The 15,905-nt window shown below is 24.5% G+C and overlaps 1 protein-coding gene across 1 annotated transcript; it reads left to right on the top strand.

Annotated features, from left to right (window-relative positions):
• Positions 1 to 7,516: 7,516 nt before the first annotated feature.
• Positions 7,517 to 14,657, top strand: LOC101512107 (ent-kaurenoic acid oxidase 2-like). The gene is made up of 8 exons (XM_004486447.4): positions 7,517 to 7,903; positions 11,511 to 11,988; positions 12,300 to 12,563; positions 12,696 to 12,785; positions 12,864 to 12,942; positions 13,102 to 13,208; positions 13,301 to 13,419; positions 14,325 to 14,657. Exons 1-8 carry the CDS (start codon positions 7,665 to 7,667, stop codon positions 14,422 to 14,424), a joined length of 1,476 nt encoding a protein of 491 aa, XP_004486504.1. The 5' UTR covers positions 7,517 to 7,664; the 3' UTR covers positions 14,425 to 14,657.
• The last annotated feature ends 1,248 nt before the right edge of the window (positions 14,658 to 15,905 follow it).

Genomic DNA, 15,905 nt, shown 5'->3' with positions numbered 1-15,905 from the left:
TTAAATTTTTAAATTTATTCAACGATTTTGATAGATGGAGTTTAATGGGTAATTAAATTTAATTCACTTTTTGAGACAAAAGCAAATGAATATATGGGACATATGTTCACCACTACACTAATTATAATTTTTAGGAATTTTTAGATAAATCATACATAAGAAAAATGTTTGTCACCGGTCATTTAATTAAAAAAAGTTGCTTATGGTGACTCAATTAGTTAAAGAGAGATACTTATTTCATTAGGAATGCTAAAATTGTTTAAAATAGAGGAAAACATAGCAATAAATAATATGAATAATTTGATAAAATAACTATTTATTTTCCTCTATTTATAGTATTTCTTTATATGTATGTAAAATTTTAAACACGTTCATTTTAAAATGAAGATAACTTATAAGTATGTTTGAAATTAAGGTCGAGAAGTGCAAACATAGCAAATGACCCCTAACTCGTGAGGGTTCCAAATTTTATTTTTATAATATAATAAAATAGGATGATTTTAGTTTAAATATATTTTTAATTTTTACAAAATTACGACATTTTAAGTTTAGTCTCTAATTTTTTTTATTTACTTCTAGTCTCTATTTTAATTTTATAGGAACTAAAAATATCATTTTTTACATAAAAAAAAAAAATCAAAATGGGGACTAAAAGAAAATAAATTTTTTTTGTAGGGATTCAACCGTTGATAATTTTTTTTCTAAAAATTAAAATAAAATTTTGACATTTTATAGGGATTAAAATTTATTTTAATCATTTTTTAATTATTAAAATTTCTATTTTCTTATTTGAATCTAATTTTTAAGATTAGAATATGACTTCTAAAATATTTAAGATCATCTTGTTTAAAATGACTACTTGTTGGAAGCCACACAATGTTGTTAATTGGCTTTCCATTAACGGTTTGATTAATTATTTTAATGGTGTATTTTTTTTTTTTATATTTTAAATCCTTTTAATCCTCTATATTTCTCTTATTTTTCTACAATTTTTTGAGTTTATATTACAAATTTATATCATATATAGATCATGTATATAAAGTTTTATACAAATCTAAAATTATTTGATATATTATTGAGATACATTAAAATTAATGTTTATGTATTTTTATTGATACGGTTAATCTTCATAAATCTAAAAAAAAATATCAAATAACTTTATATTTATATCACATTTTGTATATATAATTTATATGATATAAACTTCTAATACAAAAAATAAAATTTAAAAAAAAAATACATTAAAAAGTTATCAAATAAAAGTATTAAAGAAGATTTGGATTAATGAGATTATCCAAACTGGCATTTTTTGATACTCCATGTTTTTTTTGTGGTCATCCTGTTTCGTTCAGATGCGTGACAATGAATAATGTTTTGTAATTGGATTTGAACTATTGGAAGCTCATTTCATTGTTTTCACTTTAGGGAGCACAATTAAATAAAATGTGACTCTTCATGGGCCCTTTTCTTCTAATGGTAGATATATATTGTGGGCATCAATACACCAATAGTGCGATTGAGGAACCCAGTAAGATATAATAGAAGATACCTACATATCTATAATATCTTTAATATCTTTCTATATGTTGATAAGATAAGCTATTGTTGATGAGACCACCACCTTTTCTTGTCCACACATAAATTGGAATTGTTGGAGTGGGGGATATCATCACATTGATGCATTTCTAAATTTGCCTATACAATGCTTAATTTCAACTTGCTTTTTTTGGGAAGCAAAAAGTTGTAAGTTGGATTCTCAAAAACAGCTACTTTGTGAAAACATGCAAATGATGATAGCCAAATAAAACGGACCAAAGGGAGGACACAATTCTCGAACATTAAGGATGCTAACTCGGTACCTCCAAACAAATGAGACTAGCTGGTAGAAAGTGCTTTCTTTTAATATCCTTTATAATTTATAATTAGATTAAATTATATTTGTGGTCCTTTAATTTAATTTCAGGTAACGTTTTAGTCTTTTATTTTATTTTTTTGACTTGGTACTTTATTTTAATTTTGACAATTTGATATTTTATGTTTTAAAATTTCAACAATGTTATCATTTTTTATACAAAAATTCAAAAAAAAAAAATCAAACAAAACTCATAAAAGTAATTATATTTTTCAATATAATATAAATTTCATCAAATTCATAACGCAAATCTTCAAATAAACTTATATTTCCATATTTTATATGATATTGTTAGGAATAAAGGACTAAATCGGGAGGAAAAAAAAGATAAAAGACTAAAATGTTAACTAAAATTAAGTTAAGAGACCACATGTGATATTTAGTGTTATAATTATAATTGAGAAATTATAATATTGACCATCTTTTTCATCATAGGTTAGTATTTAAAAAATATTTAAAACTCTAACAACTTCAGATATTTTATTTTAATAGTGTTTGATGTTGTTTCTTATAGAAATAAAATTAATGATTATTTTTATTTATATAACTAAGATAATAACTTAAATGTTACTGATTTAATAAAAATGAGAAGAAAAAAAATATATGTATCATATTAAATTGACATCAATCAAGTCAGAGTTTTATCTATATAAATAGAGAAGGTTATGAACTATTATTTGTGAAGAGTATTGTAGACAATCATTAAAATGTTGGTTATTTATAAGAATTGGTTCATGGTAGACCACTTTTGAAGGTGATCCACCTTAGAACTCAGATTTATAATTATAATATTCTTCTTATAAATATAAAAAAAATAAAAACATAATTGATTAAGGGTCGAAGAAAGATTTTGAAAAGGAAGGGAAGGAAGGAGATGGGTTATTTGTTAAATTAAGGAGGCCATGAACATTTGATAAAATGAATTAAATGCGATTGAAATATTATAAAATTATTTATAATTAAAAAAAAACTCAAATAAATTCAAAAATATAGACTTAGTTTTCTAAAGTTCTCCCCTCCAAAACTCAATTCTCAAACATATCAAAAGGGTGCGTTTGATTTAGTAAAAAAAACCGATGACTAGATATGATAACTTTTATTACTTATAGAGACTAAAAAAACGGAGAATAAGATACTAAATAAAAATAATAAATTTTATCTCTCACTAAATCACATGTTAATTTTTCATTTCAAGTACAAGATATGATAAAAAGTACAAAAAAAATATTATTTTATTTTTTTACTAAAAAATTATTCACTCTCTCTCCCCTTTTTCTCTCTCTATATAGATCTCTATCTTATAATTTCTATTGTTTCATGGCTCTATCCCTCTTTCTCTCTTTCTTATATCTCTCCTCTATGCATTTCTCTCTCTTATCTTACTATCTCCCTCACTATTTACTCTTTTATCTCCCTATTTACACCATCATATATCTCCTTATCTCTCTCTCCTCTCCTGCCTTAGTCCCTCTCTCTCTCAAACATTTTTTTTCCTTCTCACTCTCCTTTATTAATCTTTGCACTCATTAACATTAATATATTATATCAATTAAAAAATTATTCAGCGGTGCAACATTGATATGATATTATATTAGTGTTAAAGCGTATTATAATAAAATGTATATTATAGTAAAATGATAATTATCTATCTCTTTCTTATTAGTTACTCAATAATTGTTTGATCTATATTTTTGAATTATATTTTTTTTAAATGTTTCATTCAGACCGTGTATAATTTTTAAATAAAATTAATTTTATTTACTTAAATATATTTATTAATTATAATTAGTAGAAAAATTTATTTAATTAAGATAAAAAATAAAAACACACTAATGAATAAATAATGAATATTTTAAAATGATAAATAATTTACAAATGATGAAAGACAGTAATTGCCAGCATTTATTTGATGAGCACGGTTTACCCTAGGCATGACTGCACGATATCTTGGTCGCCAATTTTGGTTATGGAATTAGATTCACACGTGACACTCACCATTATAAGTACGATATTGGTTCGAGGATATTGACTAATCTTTTAAGAAGAATTTTAGTTGTCTTTTTAAGATTTCATTTCTTGCCACGATGGCACTAACGTGGGAGGGTTCCGCCTCCCTGTCACAAACTTATCGTCATCTATTATACTTATTCAAATTTAATCCTTTTTTTCATTGAAAGTAGAGAAGGCTACCATGGCTCTCCTCGTCTCTATGTGATTTTCTTAAGGAATCTTATTCTCAATTATTTGTGTTACCTTGATTTTTTCTCTTTTAAAAATTTTAAGGAGAAAACAAAATTATCCATTAGTATAAATTATCACACTACATTGAATATAAAATGGAAAGAATATTAACTTGACAAGTATTCAATCTTTAAAGATAATTTCTAAAATTTTGGATATCAATTGAGACAATAGTTATTTTTTTGAATAAAAAAATTAAGGTGAAAAAATGTCACATGATTATTTAGATGTCTATTATGTTTATACTCTTAGACGTCAATCTATCATTTGCAACATTTTAATAAATAGTATTAATAACAGTAAACAGAGTAAAATTTGAGGGATTAAATCAAAGAAGAGTGATAATGTGTACAATAATTGACACCAAGCCACGACTAAAATCAAAATTTAGGAAGCTTTAGACATAAAATCTCACCAAATAAAACTAGTTTTAAAAAAATGTGCATTGACTAATTTATGTGCACAACTATTACCTTCTCGATAAATAAGAGTGATTAAAGAGCGACAACCTATGATAAATTAAATACAATTATTCTATTTATTCTTAAGATGTCATAGAATAATTAAAAAAATCACTGAAAGTTTTAACAATGATATTATAATCACACTTCAGCCATATATTAGGCTAACCTTTTTTTTTATTGTCCACTAAATAGCCAACATTACATCACTCACCCTCAGTATGAAGAACAATCAAGATTCCTATGTTAATCGCAAATTCACTAATAAAATATCCATAATGACCGATTTGGTGGGGGAACCATAATGAATCTTTGTATCGGAAGTCTTCTTGGCACTGTAGTTAGGAGACATGTTCTGTTGATAATAATTATAGTGAAAATATACAATGTGAGAGAATCACACTTAAGATAAAATTATTGAATTCAAGTGTGAGTGATTAAGTCTCACATCGATTATGAATGAGTTAAATTTTATGTGTATATATATAAGAGGTGATTCATATACTCATTGTCTTAAAGATTTTGAGTTGAAATATGATGTCACAGTGTTCAATTAACTTTAAAATGTAAAATGACATAAAAATATATTCTTAATTACAAATAAAGTTTATTAATTAATGCTTAAAATATTTCAAAATTTATCAATATGATATATATTTTTTAATTATTTATTTAAAATTAAAATAAATAAACTATTTAATTTAAAATATTAATTATTTTCATATTTAATTATTTATAAATAATTTAAAATTATAATAAATAAATTTTTTATTGATCAAATATATTTTTAATTTATATAACTAGTTTATTTATTTAAATTATAATAATTAAATTACTTACTTTAACTTATTATTTATTTTAAATAATAATTTATAAATTATAAAAAGTAAAAAAAAAATTAGTTACAATAATACAAGTAAAGTAAAAAGAAAAAATTGTAAACTATAAATTACTTGAACTAACTTATCCAAAAATATTATGAATCATAAACTATAAATGATTATTATCAGATATAATTTACAATTTATAACTTATAAACTATAAATTCTTTTTTTGAAACTCCACTTTAACGCTGACATAATTAATTCCATTATAACCTAAAAGTAATTTCTTTACAACATTTTAGATTTTTAGCAACAAATAAAATCAGTTGCAATAGGTGTTGTCGTATGATTAAAATATTGTAGTGTTTTAGTTTCTCATTCAATTATCAAATATAATATTTTGACAATAAAATGTTGTGACACAATATATGTTAGAGAAGCACGGTAGATCCCAACCAAAAAACAAATCATAGAGAAAAAAATTTAAGTTATTTAAAATTAATTCAATGAAAAAGTTGATTCTACACACACGCGTACATAGGTGTGTGTTATGTATGTATATAGTGTTCATGCCTAAGTAACAAATTTAATTAACTTGTAGTTAATATTAACCATAATTACTTATAATTAACTTGAGTTTATCTCATCCTTATAAAATCGACTTTTTAATATTGTGTTAGATTCAATCTAAATTATAATATAGTAATAGAGTCTATCAAAGATCAGTTTAGTTATCTATCGAATCACTCATAATCATACTCCAAATGTAATTTGATTATTGCGTGTAATTAAATGTGTTAAGAATTTCTCATTAAATAAGATATCATTTAAAAATTTGTTTATAAGTGAGAGATAATTCTCACTTTATAAATCAATTTTGTAAGAATGCAATTGATTCAACCTAAATTCTAAAAGTATATACATGCAGTTTTTTGCTTTTTATTTTGTTTTCCTCTTTCTTCAAATTATGTGACAATTGTATTGGGTGTATTTTTATATGATGTCCACCTACTTGTTAAATTTATGATTTTAAAATTGATAAAATTTAAGTTTTTTTGTGTGTGTGTGTGTGTTGTTCTTAACATAAAAAAAAATTATTTTTATTGTTAAAATCAAATTTGAGAGAAGTATGAATTTGAAAAAATCGTAAATGATTACGTATATTTTGAATTAAGAAAAGCACGAAAAGCACCTCGAATAACACTAAAGAAATGCAGTTAACTTTTTTTTCTTTTTAAATAGCAATATTACTCTTCTATATATATATATGTCCACTCTTGCTCTTGTTTCCAATTGGTTGTAAAGTAAACATCTAATAAGCACTAGGAAATAACTCCTTTGAACACTATTTATTTGATTTTCAAAAATCATATCCTCCTCCAATTGAAGGATTTTTTTAGTTTGACTCTTAATAATGGAAGATACAATTTGATAGGACTCAAAAAACTAAAGAAAGTACAATCAAATCCGAATAGAAATTATGATAGTACAAAAGGGCACATAAAAATCCCACTAAGATATGAATATGCAACCTTACCCCCTCAAACATGGCAAGAATTTTCAAACATATCCACACACACAAAGGAAAATGAATAATTGTTAAAAAAAAAAAAAAAACTAGAAAAATAGAAACTATCTTATTTCAATTTTTATGGTAAACGACATTTCCGTAATTGATATGCAATGGGAGCATGCTATCCTATTCACTGTTTTAATCCATGTTTTGTCATGATCAGTTGATTGCAATAAATAAATTTTTTATTATAAGTTAAAAAAAATCATAATCAAAATAATGTATATGATTTTGATAAATATAAAATATTTTTGTTATAAATTGATATTTTGTGTGTGTAATCCTTGAAATTAAGTATTAAAATATAAAAGTAGTTGTATTTTTAGAGGTGTAATTGAATAGTGAAGAGATCCACACAATCTCATCCAAGTGATTTCACTTTCTAATTAGGTAGTATAGTGACAAAACAAAATTTGAGAAAAGAGGCCGGCCTATACACGCTAATTTTTGCCACCCACTACTTGTAAAAATTCCTTTTTATTTTTTTTCTTTTTATTCCTATTTCATTTCCCTCTTTACTCTTACATCACACTCACACACACCCACATGTTTCCTTATAAATACATAGCAAATGAGTGAGGGACATGTTAATTCTAATAACTAGTAGAGTGAGTATTGAGTTGAATTGAATTGAATTGAAGTTTGGTAAAGTGATGATTTTAGAGATGGGTTTCATGTGGGTGGTCCTTATGGCCATTGGTGTCACCCTTTTGGTTTTAAGATCCATTCTCAAAAATGTAAATTGGTTGCTCTATGAATCTAAATTGGGTTTGAAGCAGTACTCTCTTCCACCAGGTGATATGGGCTGGCCCTTCATTGGTAACATGTGGTCCTTCCTTAGAGCTTTCAAGTCTAGAGACCCTGATTCCTTCATCTCCTCCTTTGTCTCCAGGTACTCTTCTATCTATCATCGATCTCGCTCTCTTCTGTCTGTCTATCTATCTGTCTATTTTTCTGTCGTACTATCTATTTATAGTCTTTCTATTATAACACAACAATATCAAACTTAGCAAACTTAGTTAAGTACTAGGTAGCTTGAATTTGGTTATGTATTAGCATCTAATTAGATGCTAAAGCCAAAGATATAGCTTTATAGTTATATAACCTTAATTATAACCTTAAAAATAGTTGCCACAATCTTTACATTTAAGGTCACAGTTTTGAAACAGACAAACTGCTTCTCTGCGTGTCCACGAAGCTGCAACTGCTATAGTGGTCCCAAAAATACTATGTGATAATATACTTTTTTAAAATAAAAAAAATTTATTTTATCACAATATTTTTATGAAATCCACGTGTATACTCTCGGTCAATCTTGTTCAAGCGAAGCTAGAACGTTTAGAAGTAACAATTCTAGACTTTGAGATTAAGAGAAGTAACAATTTATCTCTTTTAATTTATGGTAGCTATAGAAAATTTGAAGCCAGATCCACAAGAAGTATCCCTATACACATATTGAAAGTGATGTGATATACTACTTTAAAAAAATATATAAAAAAAAATACCTATTAAAACATTGATGTATTTAATTTTAATTTAAAATTAATTATATTAATTTTTATTTTTATTTGTATTTTATTTTAGATGATGTATTATCGATAATAAAGTAAAAGATAAAAAAAATATATTAATAAGAACTTATAAAACCTAGACACTTTTGTTGGCAAGTTATGTAGAGTTTAGTTATATTGTTCCCAAATCTTAACAACTTTACATTTAAAACTAAAAATGATTACATGGGGACAATGTTAATTGGTTTGTATGTAATTACCAAGAGTGTTGCCATTATGAGTTATATAATTATAGACGTCAAAAACAAATTATATAATTCCGCTAAAAAAAGCAAATTATATAATGTAGCTATATAAAATCCAAAATAAACAATTCTTTAATTGAAGAGAAGAGAGGCACTTGTTTGTCATTTTCACTGACACTCAATCTCTCTCTCTTTTCCCAAACAATATTGTCTCATGTTTGTTTTATTGTTTTGTTCATGAGGCAGTGGGCACAATTAATTTGTGGACAGCATCATACATTGTTACTCCAACTTTCGTCGTAATTGCTTTCTGGCCTTCAATTATTAATTAACTTTTCTATGATTTAGATTTTTTTTAATATAAAATTAATTTGTTCTTTTTTCTTTATTAGATTGTCATTTTTCTGTACATGAAGAGTGTAATTTTTTCAAACTGTTTGATTTAAGTTATTTAAAATAAAAAAAAGTATACAAAACAATTTACTTGGAAAGAAGTATAAGCAGAGTATATATATTTCTGAAAAAGAGTACTCCTTTTAGATTTTAAAATGTTTCCTTTTTTTGAAAAATATAATATTTGGACGTACGTCAAGATGTGCAGTCCATCTCAATGTGGGCCTTGTATGTATGATTAAGATGGTCTAGGCTCTAGGCTGTAACATGTTGCGTAATGCTTTGTTTTTTTCTCCAAAAATAACTTTAAGATATAATGAATAATTTCTTTTTGTAATAATTCTGGATATTAGTATAAGTAGTTTAAAATTTTAATATATGTACGAATAAAATTATACCTAGTTGTAGTAGTAGTAATATTGTCTTATTATCTTCCAGGAATAAAATGAAAGTTCCGAGGGGAGAGCATATTAGTTCCCAGTTGTCACAGTAACTTTTGTTTTACATCTATGATTTGCCAATGCTATTTATTATTCGATTCTCTCAATATCATAAATAATAAATGTATTAATTTAATAATTAATTATTGACATAATATGTTAGTAATCAAATATATAAATTTTATATAAATTTAAAATTTATAGTTATATAATCTATTTATTATTTACATATATTAATTAAAAAATTATTGTATATTCATTTTAAATTATTTAATAAAATATTAAATAATTTTAAAATTTTATAAAATTTGTAGATTTAATTTCTTCAATAATTTTTTTTTACTTTAACTATTTTCAGTGAAATCTATTATTTATATAGATTATCATCTTATATTTAAATACAAAATTTTGACATTCAGTTTGAGAATGTTAGGATTTTGGAGAAAAAGAAAAAATTAAAAATATTGTTAACAAGATACTATTTAATATACACTGCATGATATCTTTTTATTAATTAAAATACATATAAATTCTATTAATTTTATATGAGACCTAAATATTTTAGTAGAATCTTATAAATTTAATCTAATCAGATAGAGTATTTTAAAAAATGTGTTAAATAATATGTTATTCACCGTTCTAAAATATTAATATAAAATCAGAAATTGTATAATGTGTTCCGAATATGGTGTCACTGTCCCATGTCAATTTTGTATCTAAAATACTTTCAAGTGGAAACTCAATTTTTACAATTGCAAAGTACTCAATATATAACTCTAAAGATTTTATTTTTACTTTTGGGTTGTTAAGAAATTCCTTAGCATTTCTCATAAATTATTATAACTTTGCAATTGAAAAAAAGTTAATGAGATTAATTATGTGAATATATATATATATATATATATATATATATATCACCAATTTTTTAAAATTATACATTTATTTAATTAATTAGAGGGAAAATTAAAAAAATCTAAATCATTTACAATTTTAATAGATGTTTTATGAAGAATTAAAATGAAATATATATTATTGTAATATTTGATAAAAAGATTCAATTATATTTTTAATTACACCAATTATTATTAAAAAGGAGAGAAAAGAACTCATCATGCAAATAATAAGATGCCTATTGAAACCGTATATTAAGTAAAAAAACTTAAATAGGTTATATTTTATTAAAGAAACAAAACATTGGTGGATATCCAAGACAAATGTGATGGAGACACTTATGTCATTTAACTATTTTAAAAAAATAATGAAGTTCAAACTATCAATAATTTTTAGTTCGTTGAGTATGGTAAAAGATTACACATCATGAAATATGTCAGCTTAACATTTTAAATTAGTTAGCCTTGTGTTGATTTGTCACCAGTAAAGACAATATTAAAATTTTAATGAAAAATATTCCTGATAACAGGATAAGCATATCCTACAAAAGTGGAATTTATTAAATCCATCAACGAGCCACTAATTAATTTCTTCTTTTTTGAAGGGCTAAAAACTCAACCTCTATTAAACTGGTTTAGTCTGACCTCAACCGTTGTATCAAACTGCAATTTAGAATAATATACTATGTCTATATTTAATATGTTCATTTTGTGTATAAATATTACTAAAAATAACTTTTTTTTGTTTAGATTACTCTCACTCTAATTTTTTTACCTCAAGACAAATTAATAATATTAATAAAAAAAAAGTGTATTTTTTTAAAAAGTTAATAATTTAAAATGAAATTTAATTAGAAATACTAACAATTGACTTTAAACGTCTAAATATAAAAATAAAATCTTAAAAGTTGTGCATTTAATACTTTAGAATTGTAAAATTATAAATTTCAACCAATTTTTTTTTTTTATTTATTTATAATTATTTACTTTAATTGACATTTGATTGAACTAACTATGTAGATATGGACATGGTGGAATATACAAAGGCTTGATGTTTGGAAACCCAAGTGTAATAGTGACAACACCTGAAGCAAGTAGAAAAGTTCTAATAGATGATGAAAGATTCACACCTGGTTGGCCTCAATCAACAATAGAGCTCATTGGAAAGAAATCATTCATTGCAATGCCATACGACGAACATAAACGCCTTAGGCGTTTAACATCGTCGTCGATCAATGGCATGGAAGCATTGTCTTTGTATTTGAAATATATTGAAGAAAATGTAATAAGTTCATTGGAGAAATGGTCCAACATGGGACAAATTGAATTTTTAACTGAGATTAGGAAGCTTACATTTAAGATCATTATGCATATTTTTCTTAGCTCAGAAAGTGAACCTGTTATGGAGGCTTTGGAAAAAGAATATACAACACTTAATTATGGAGTTAGAGCTATGCAAATAAATATTCCTGGTTTTGCTTACTATAAGGCACTCAAGGTAAAATTTACTCTCTTATTAACCATAAAGTATGTGAAAAAAATATAATTGAATGTTTTATTCTTCAATTGTGTATCTGATTTTGAACTATAGGCAACAAATTTTTCATTCCCTTTGTACATGAATTCTAATTAATATTTATGGCAATGCCTTTCTTTTTAAACTAATTAGTTACAATTGATAGTTAGTTAATCAGTTGTTCTCATCAGCTATGAAAGTTTTATTGCAACTCTTGATGTAATCAATACTTTTTATTATCAATACAATTTTCATATTCTACTTATGTGTCTCATAATTTTGTTTGATTTCAGGCTAGGAAAAAACTTGTTGCAATATTTCAATCTATTGTGGATGAAAGAAGAAGCATAAGGAAGGGATATTCACCTAAGAAAGCCAATGATATGATGGATTCATTGATAGATGTTGAAGATGATAATGGAAGAAAATTGAGTGATGAATATATAATTGATATAATGTTAATGTATTTGAATGCTGGTCATGAATCTTCAGGACATATTACTATGTGGGCTACCTATTTCCTACAAAAGCATCCAGAATATCTTCAAAAGGCCAAGGTGCTACTTCACCTTAATTTACAATTAATAATGTACATAAACATGCTCATTACTCACTTTCTCTACAAAATAAAATCTTGTGTGATATTGTAACTCCAAAATTTAACCCAATATTTTTTAATCCTTCACCAGGAAGAACAAGAAGAAATAATAAAGAAGAGGCCTCCGACACAAAAAGGGTTGACACTTAAAGAAATTCGCGCCATGGATTTTCTTTATAAGGTGTATATATTGATTAATATTAATTGATATTGAATCAACTATGATTATATCTGTATTAATTTTTTCTACATTCCGTAGGTGATTGATGAAACAATGCGCGTTATAACATTCTCATTGGTGGTTTTTCGAGAGGCGAAATCCGATGTCAGTATGAATGGTATGTCTATGTTATGCAGTTTTGCTTCTTTTGTCAATGTATGAATAATCTATTTACACTATGCTTTAAGACTTTAATGTATCTCTCTTTGGCCTTGTTTGGTACATATGAAATGAAAAAACAAAATCACAAAAATACTATTGCATATGTTTGATATAGGTTACACCATTCCAAAAGGATGGAAAGTGCTTGTTTGGTTCAGGTCAATTCACCTTGATCCTGAAATATATCCTAATCCAAAGGAATTTAATCCTAATAGATGGAATGTAAGTTGCCAAAAACTAATTTTGATAGAATTTAATTAATGAGTACATTATTTTTATTAATTTATATCAATTATGAATTTGTTAATTTACAGAAGGAGCATAAGGCAGGGGAATTCCTTCCATTTGGAGCAGGGACTAGATTGTGTCCTGGCAATGATCTTGCCAAAATGGAAATAGCAGTTTTTCTTCATCATTTCATTCTAAATTACCAGTGAGTCACCATAAACCTATTCTCCCATTTTACACAAATTCTATATTATTCATATTTTATAAGTTCTAATTCTAGGATTAAATCAAAGTCTGCATATCAAAATACATTGAATTAGTTTTGAGAGGTTCATTAAGAAGAGAGTGAACACTTAACCAACCTACTTGAATTTTCAATATAATTTATGATATTTTTTCATATTTTTTTCTATTTGTATAGAATAATATTTATTAGGACATCCAAGTCATTTAAATTTAACCTATCACTAGAGCTTAGTATTAGACACTTATACAGTGATAACTCATTTTATATAAAATGCATCTATAAATTGAGGATAGTCTCCCTTTATAAAATTATTTGAGATTTTATCTTTATTTTATTTAACATTTGAGTTTTTCTCAATAATTAGAACATTTTAAACCAAACATAAAAAGAAAACTAAACTATTATTTTTACTATCCTCGTTCCTTTTTAATTGTCGATTTAAGTTTGTTTACACAAACTAATGAAACTATTACATTTTCCTATATTATATAAACAATTTCATCTTTTTTCTATATTACTCTTAACTATTTATTTTTCTCTCCACAATAAATAATCAGTAATAATTTTGACAACAAAGTTATTTAATACTACATTAATTTTGACAACAAATTTATTTAATACTACATTGAATTTTGAAAACAACAAATAAAAGTAAACAAAATATTTTAGAAAAAATGACATCTAAAAAGGAGGGATTAATGAATAAAAGTATCAAATCAAATCAAATTTGTTTTTAATGAATATATAAACATCTTTTTAACATATTTTTTTTCCAAATCATTAAAAATTAAAAAGAAAGAAACTAACCTATTGTTTCTAACATGGATTACACTAATAACATTATTTATTGCTTGATTGAACAGGCTTGAACAACTGAATCCTAAATGCCCAGTTAGATACTTACCACATACAAGGCCCATGGACAATTGCTTAGGAAGGGTCAAAAAATGTTTATCTACATAAACCTCAAATGGAAAGAGAAAGCACGTGAATATGTTTCTTTGTAATTTTAAAGTTATCTTCAATGTTTGCTTTTAGATAAATCTAAAAATCCCAACCTACTTTAAGCTAAATTATCATAGTTGGAAAAGAAGAAAAAAAAAAAAAAAAAGCTTAGAAAATTTCACAGCCTATACGAATAAGAAATAAATATAATTGCCAAAGCCCGTTCCTAAGTAGTAGCTTTTTCTTTTCACAAATGTTTTATGGACACGCATTTTTTTCATGCACATGATACTTAATTAATAGCGTACAAAAGTATAGTTAATTAAATTAATACATAGTTAAATTAGATTGCGTTGAAAATTATATGATTAATTATATAATTGAATTAACTACATTATTAATCATAATTTTACACATTATTAATTAGATAGCGAGAAGTGATCATTTAACAAAATAATGGTTTTGTGTTGGCTAAAACAAAATAGTTTTCTTTTAGTGATCATTTAATAATTTAACTGTTGTAATTAACCAACAGTTCCGACATCTCAACATGTATTAATAGATATTTTTAAATGTCTTTGAAGGGATTCACTGGATGTTAATTGTGATACTATTATTTTTTAAGTTAGTATTTGCATTATTCTTTTAGACACTTACGAGTATGGTTTTGGGTCTATCATCCTACGCTTTTTATATTTAAAATCAAAATTCTATTAAAGTTTGTTTCGAAATACGTCAAACATTTCGTTTGACTTTTTCAAAAATAAAATTAAACGTTAATTTTGCAAGAGTGACAATTGTTTATGAATTATGAGTTTATACTAAGTTGTATTTTTTCTTTTTTGAGCAATATACTCAGTTGTATTTGAAATAAAGTTATTTTATTCCAATCAACAGACAAAAAAATATTGTAAAAAAATGATAAATAAATGAATAAATACATAAAAAATTATTGCAACTTGGAAGAGGAGAGATGCAAAAATAATAAATATAATTATAATAATAGTTATTAAAATGTTCATCAAAATATAAATCATTAATCTCTCATTGAAAAGTTACAAACTATAACCATCTCAAATGTTCTCATGAAAGGAAATATTAAATATAATTAATATATTTTATCTAAAAATAAATATTTAATATATTTTTTCTATATATATATATATATTTCACTTATCTATATATACATATATATTGATTATAATAAACATAATAATACATATAATTTTAATATTATTTATTAAAACATAAAAAGATTATATAAATTAATTCCACACAAAAATTATGAAAGTCAACAACATAGTAATCAATCTCTCATTACAGATATAAAACATATCAAATATTTCATAAAAAAGAATATTTAATATATAGAAAATCATAATATATATATATATATATAACCAAAAAAGTATATAATTTTATCATTTTAAAATGAAATAATAGATATAATAATATATACTCTGTTCAATCTCAAATATATTAAGAAATAAAAAAATTAT

This window comes from Cicer arietinum, chromosome 1 (genome assembly GCF_000331145.2).
Source record: "Cicer arietinum cultivar CDC Frontier isolate Library 1 chromosome 1, Cicar.CDCFrontier_v2.0, whole genome shotgun sequence".
Lineage (NCBI taxonomy): Eukaryota > Viridiplantae > Streptophyta > Magnoliopsida > Fabales > Fabaceae > Cicer > Cicer arietinum.
This window is presented reverse-complemented; position numbering and strand designations above follow the sequence as displayed.

Bases quoted from the DNA above. Each gene is read 5' to 3' on its own strand.
- LOC101512107 (XM_004486447.4), top strand. From the start codon at position 7,665: ATGATTTTAGAGATGGGTTTCATGTGGGTGGTCCTTATGGCCATTGGT. The intron at 12,786-12,863 runs GTGTATATATTG...TACATTCCGTAG, and splicing joins CCATGGATTTTCTTTATAAG to GTGATTGATGAAACAATGCG. The intron at 13,420-14,324 runs GTGAGTCACCAT...TTGATTGAACAG, and splicing joins CATTTCATTCTAAATTACCA to GCTTGAACAACTGAATCCTA.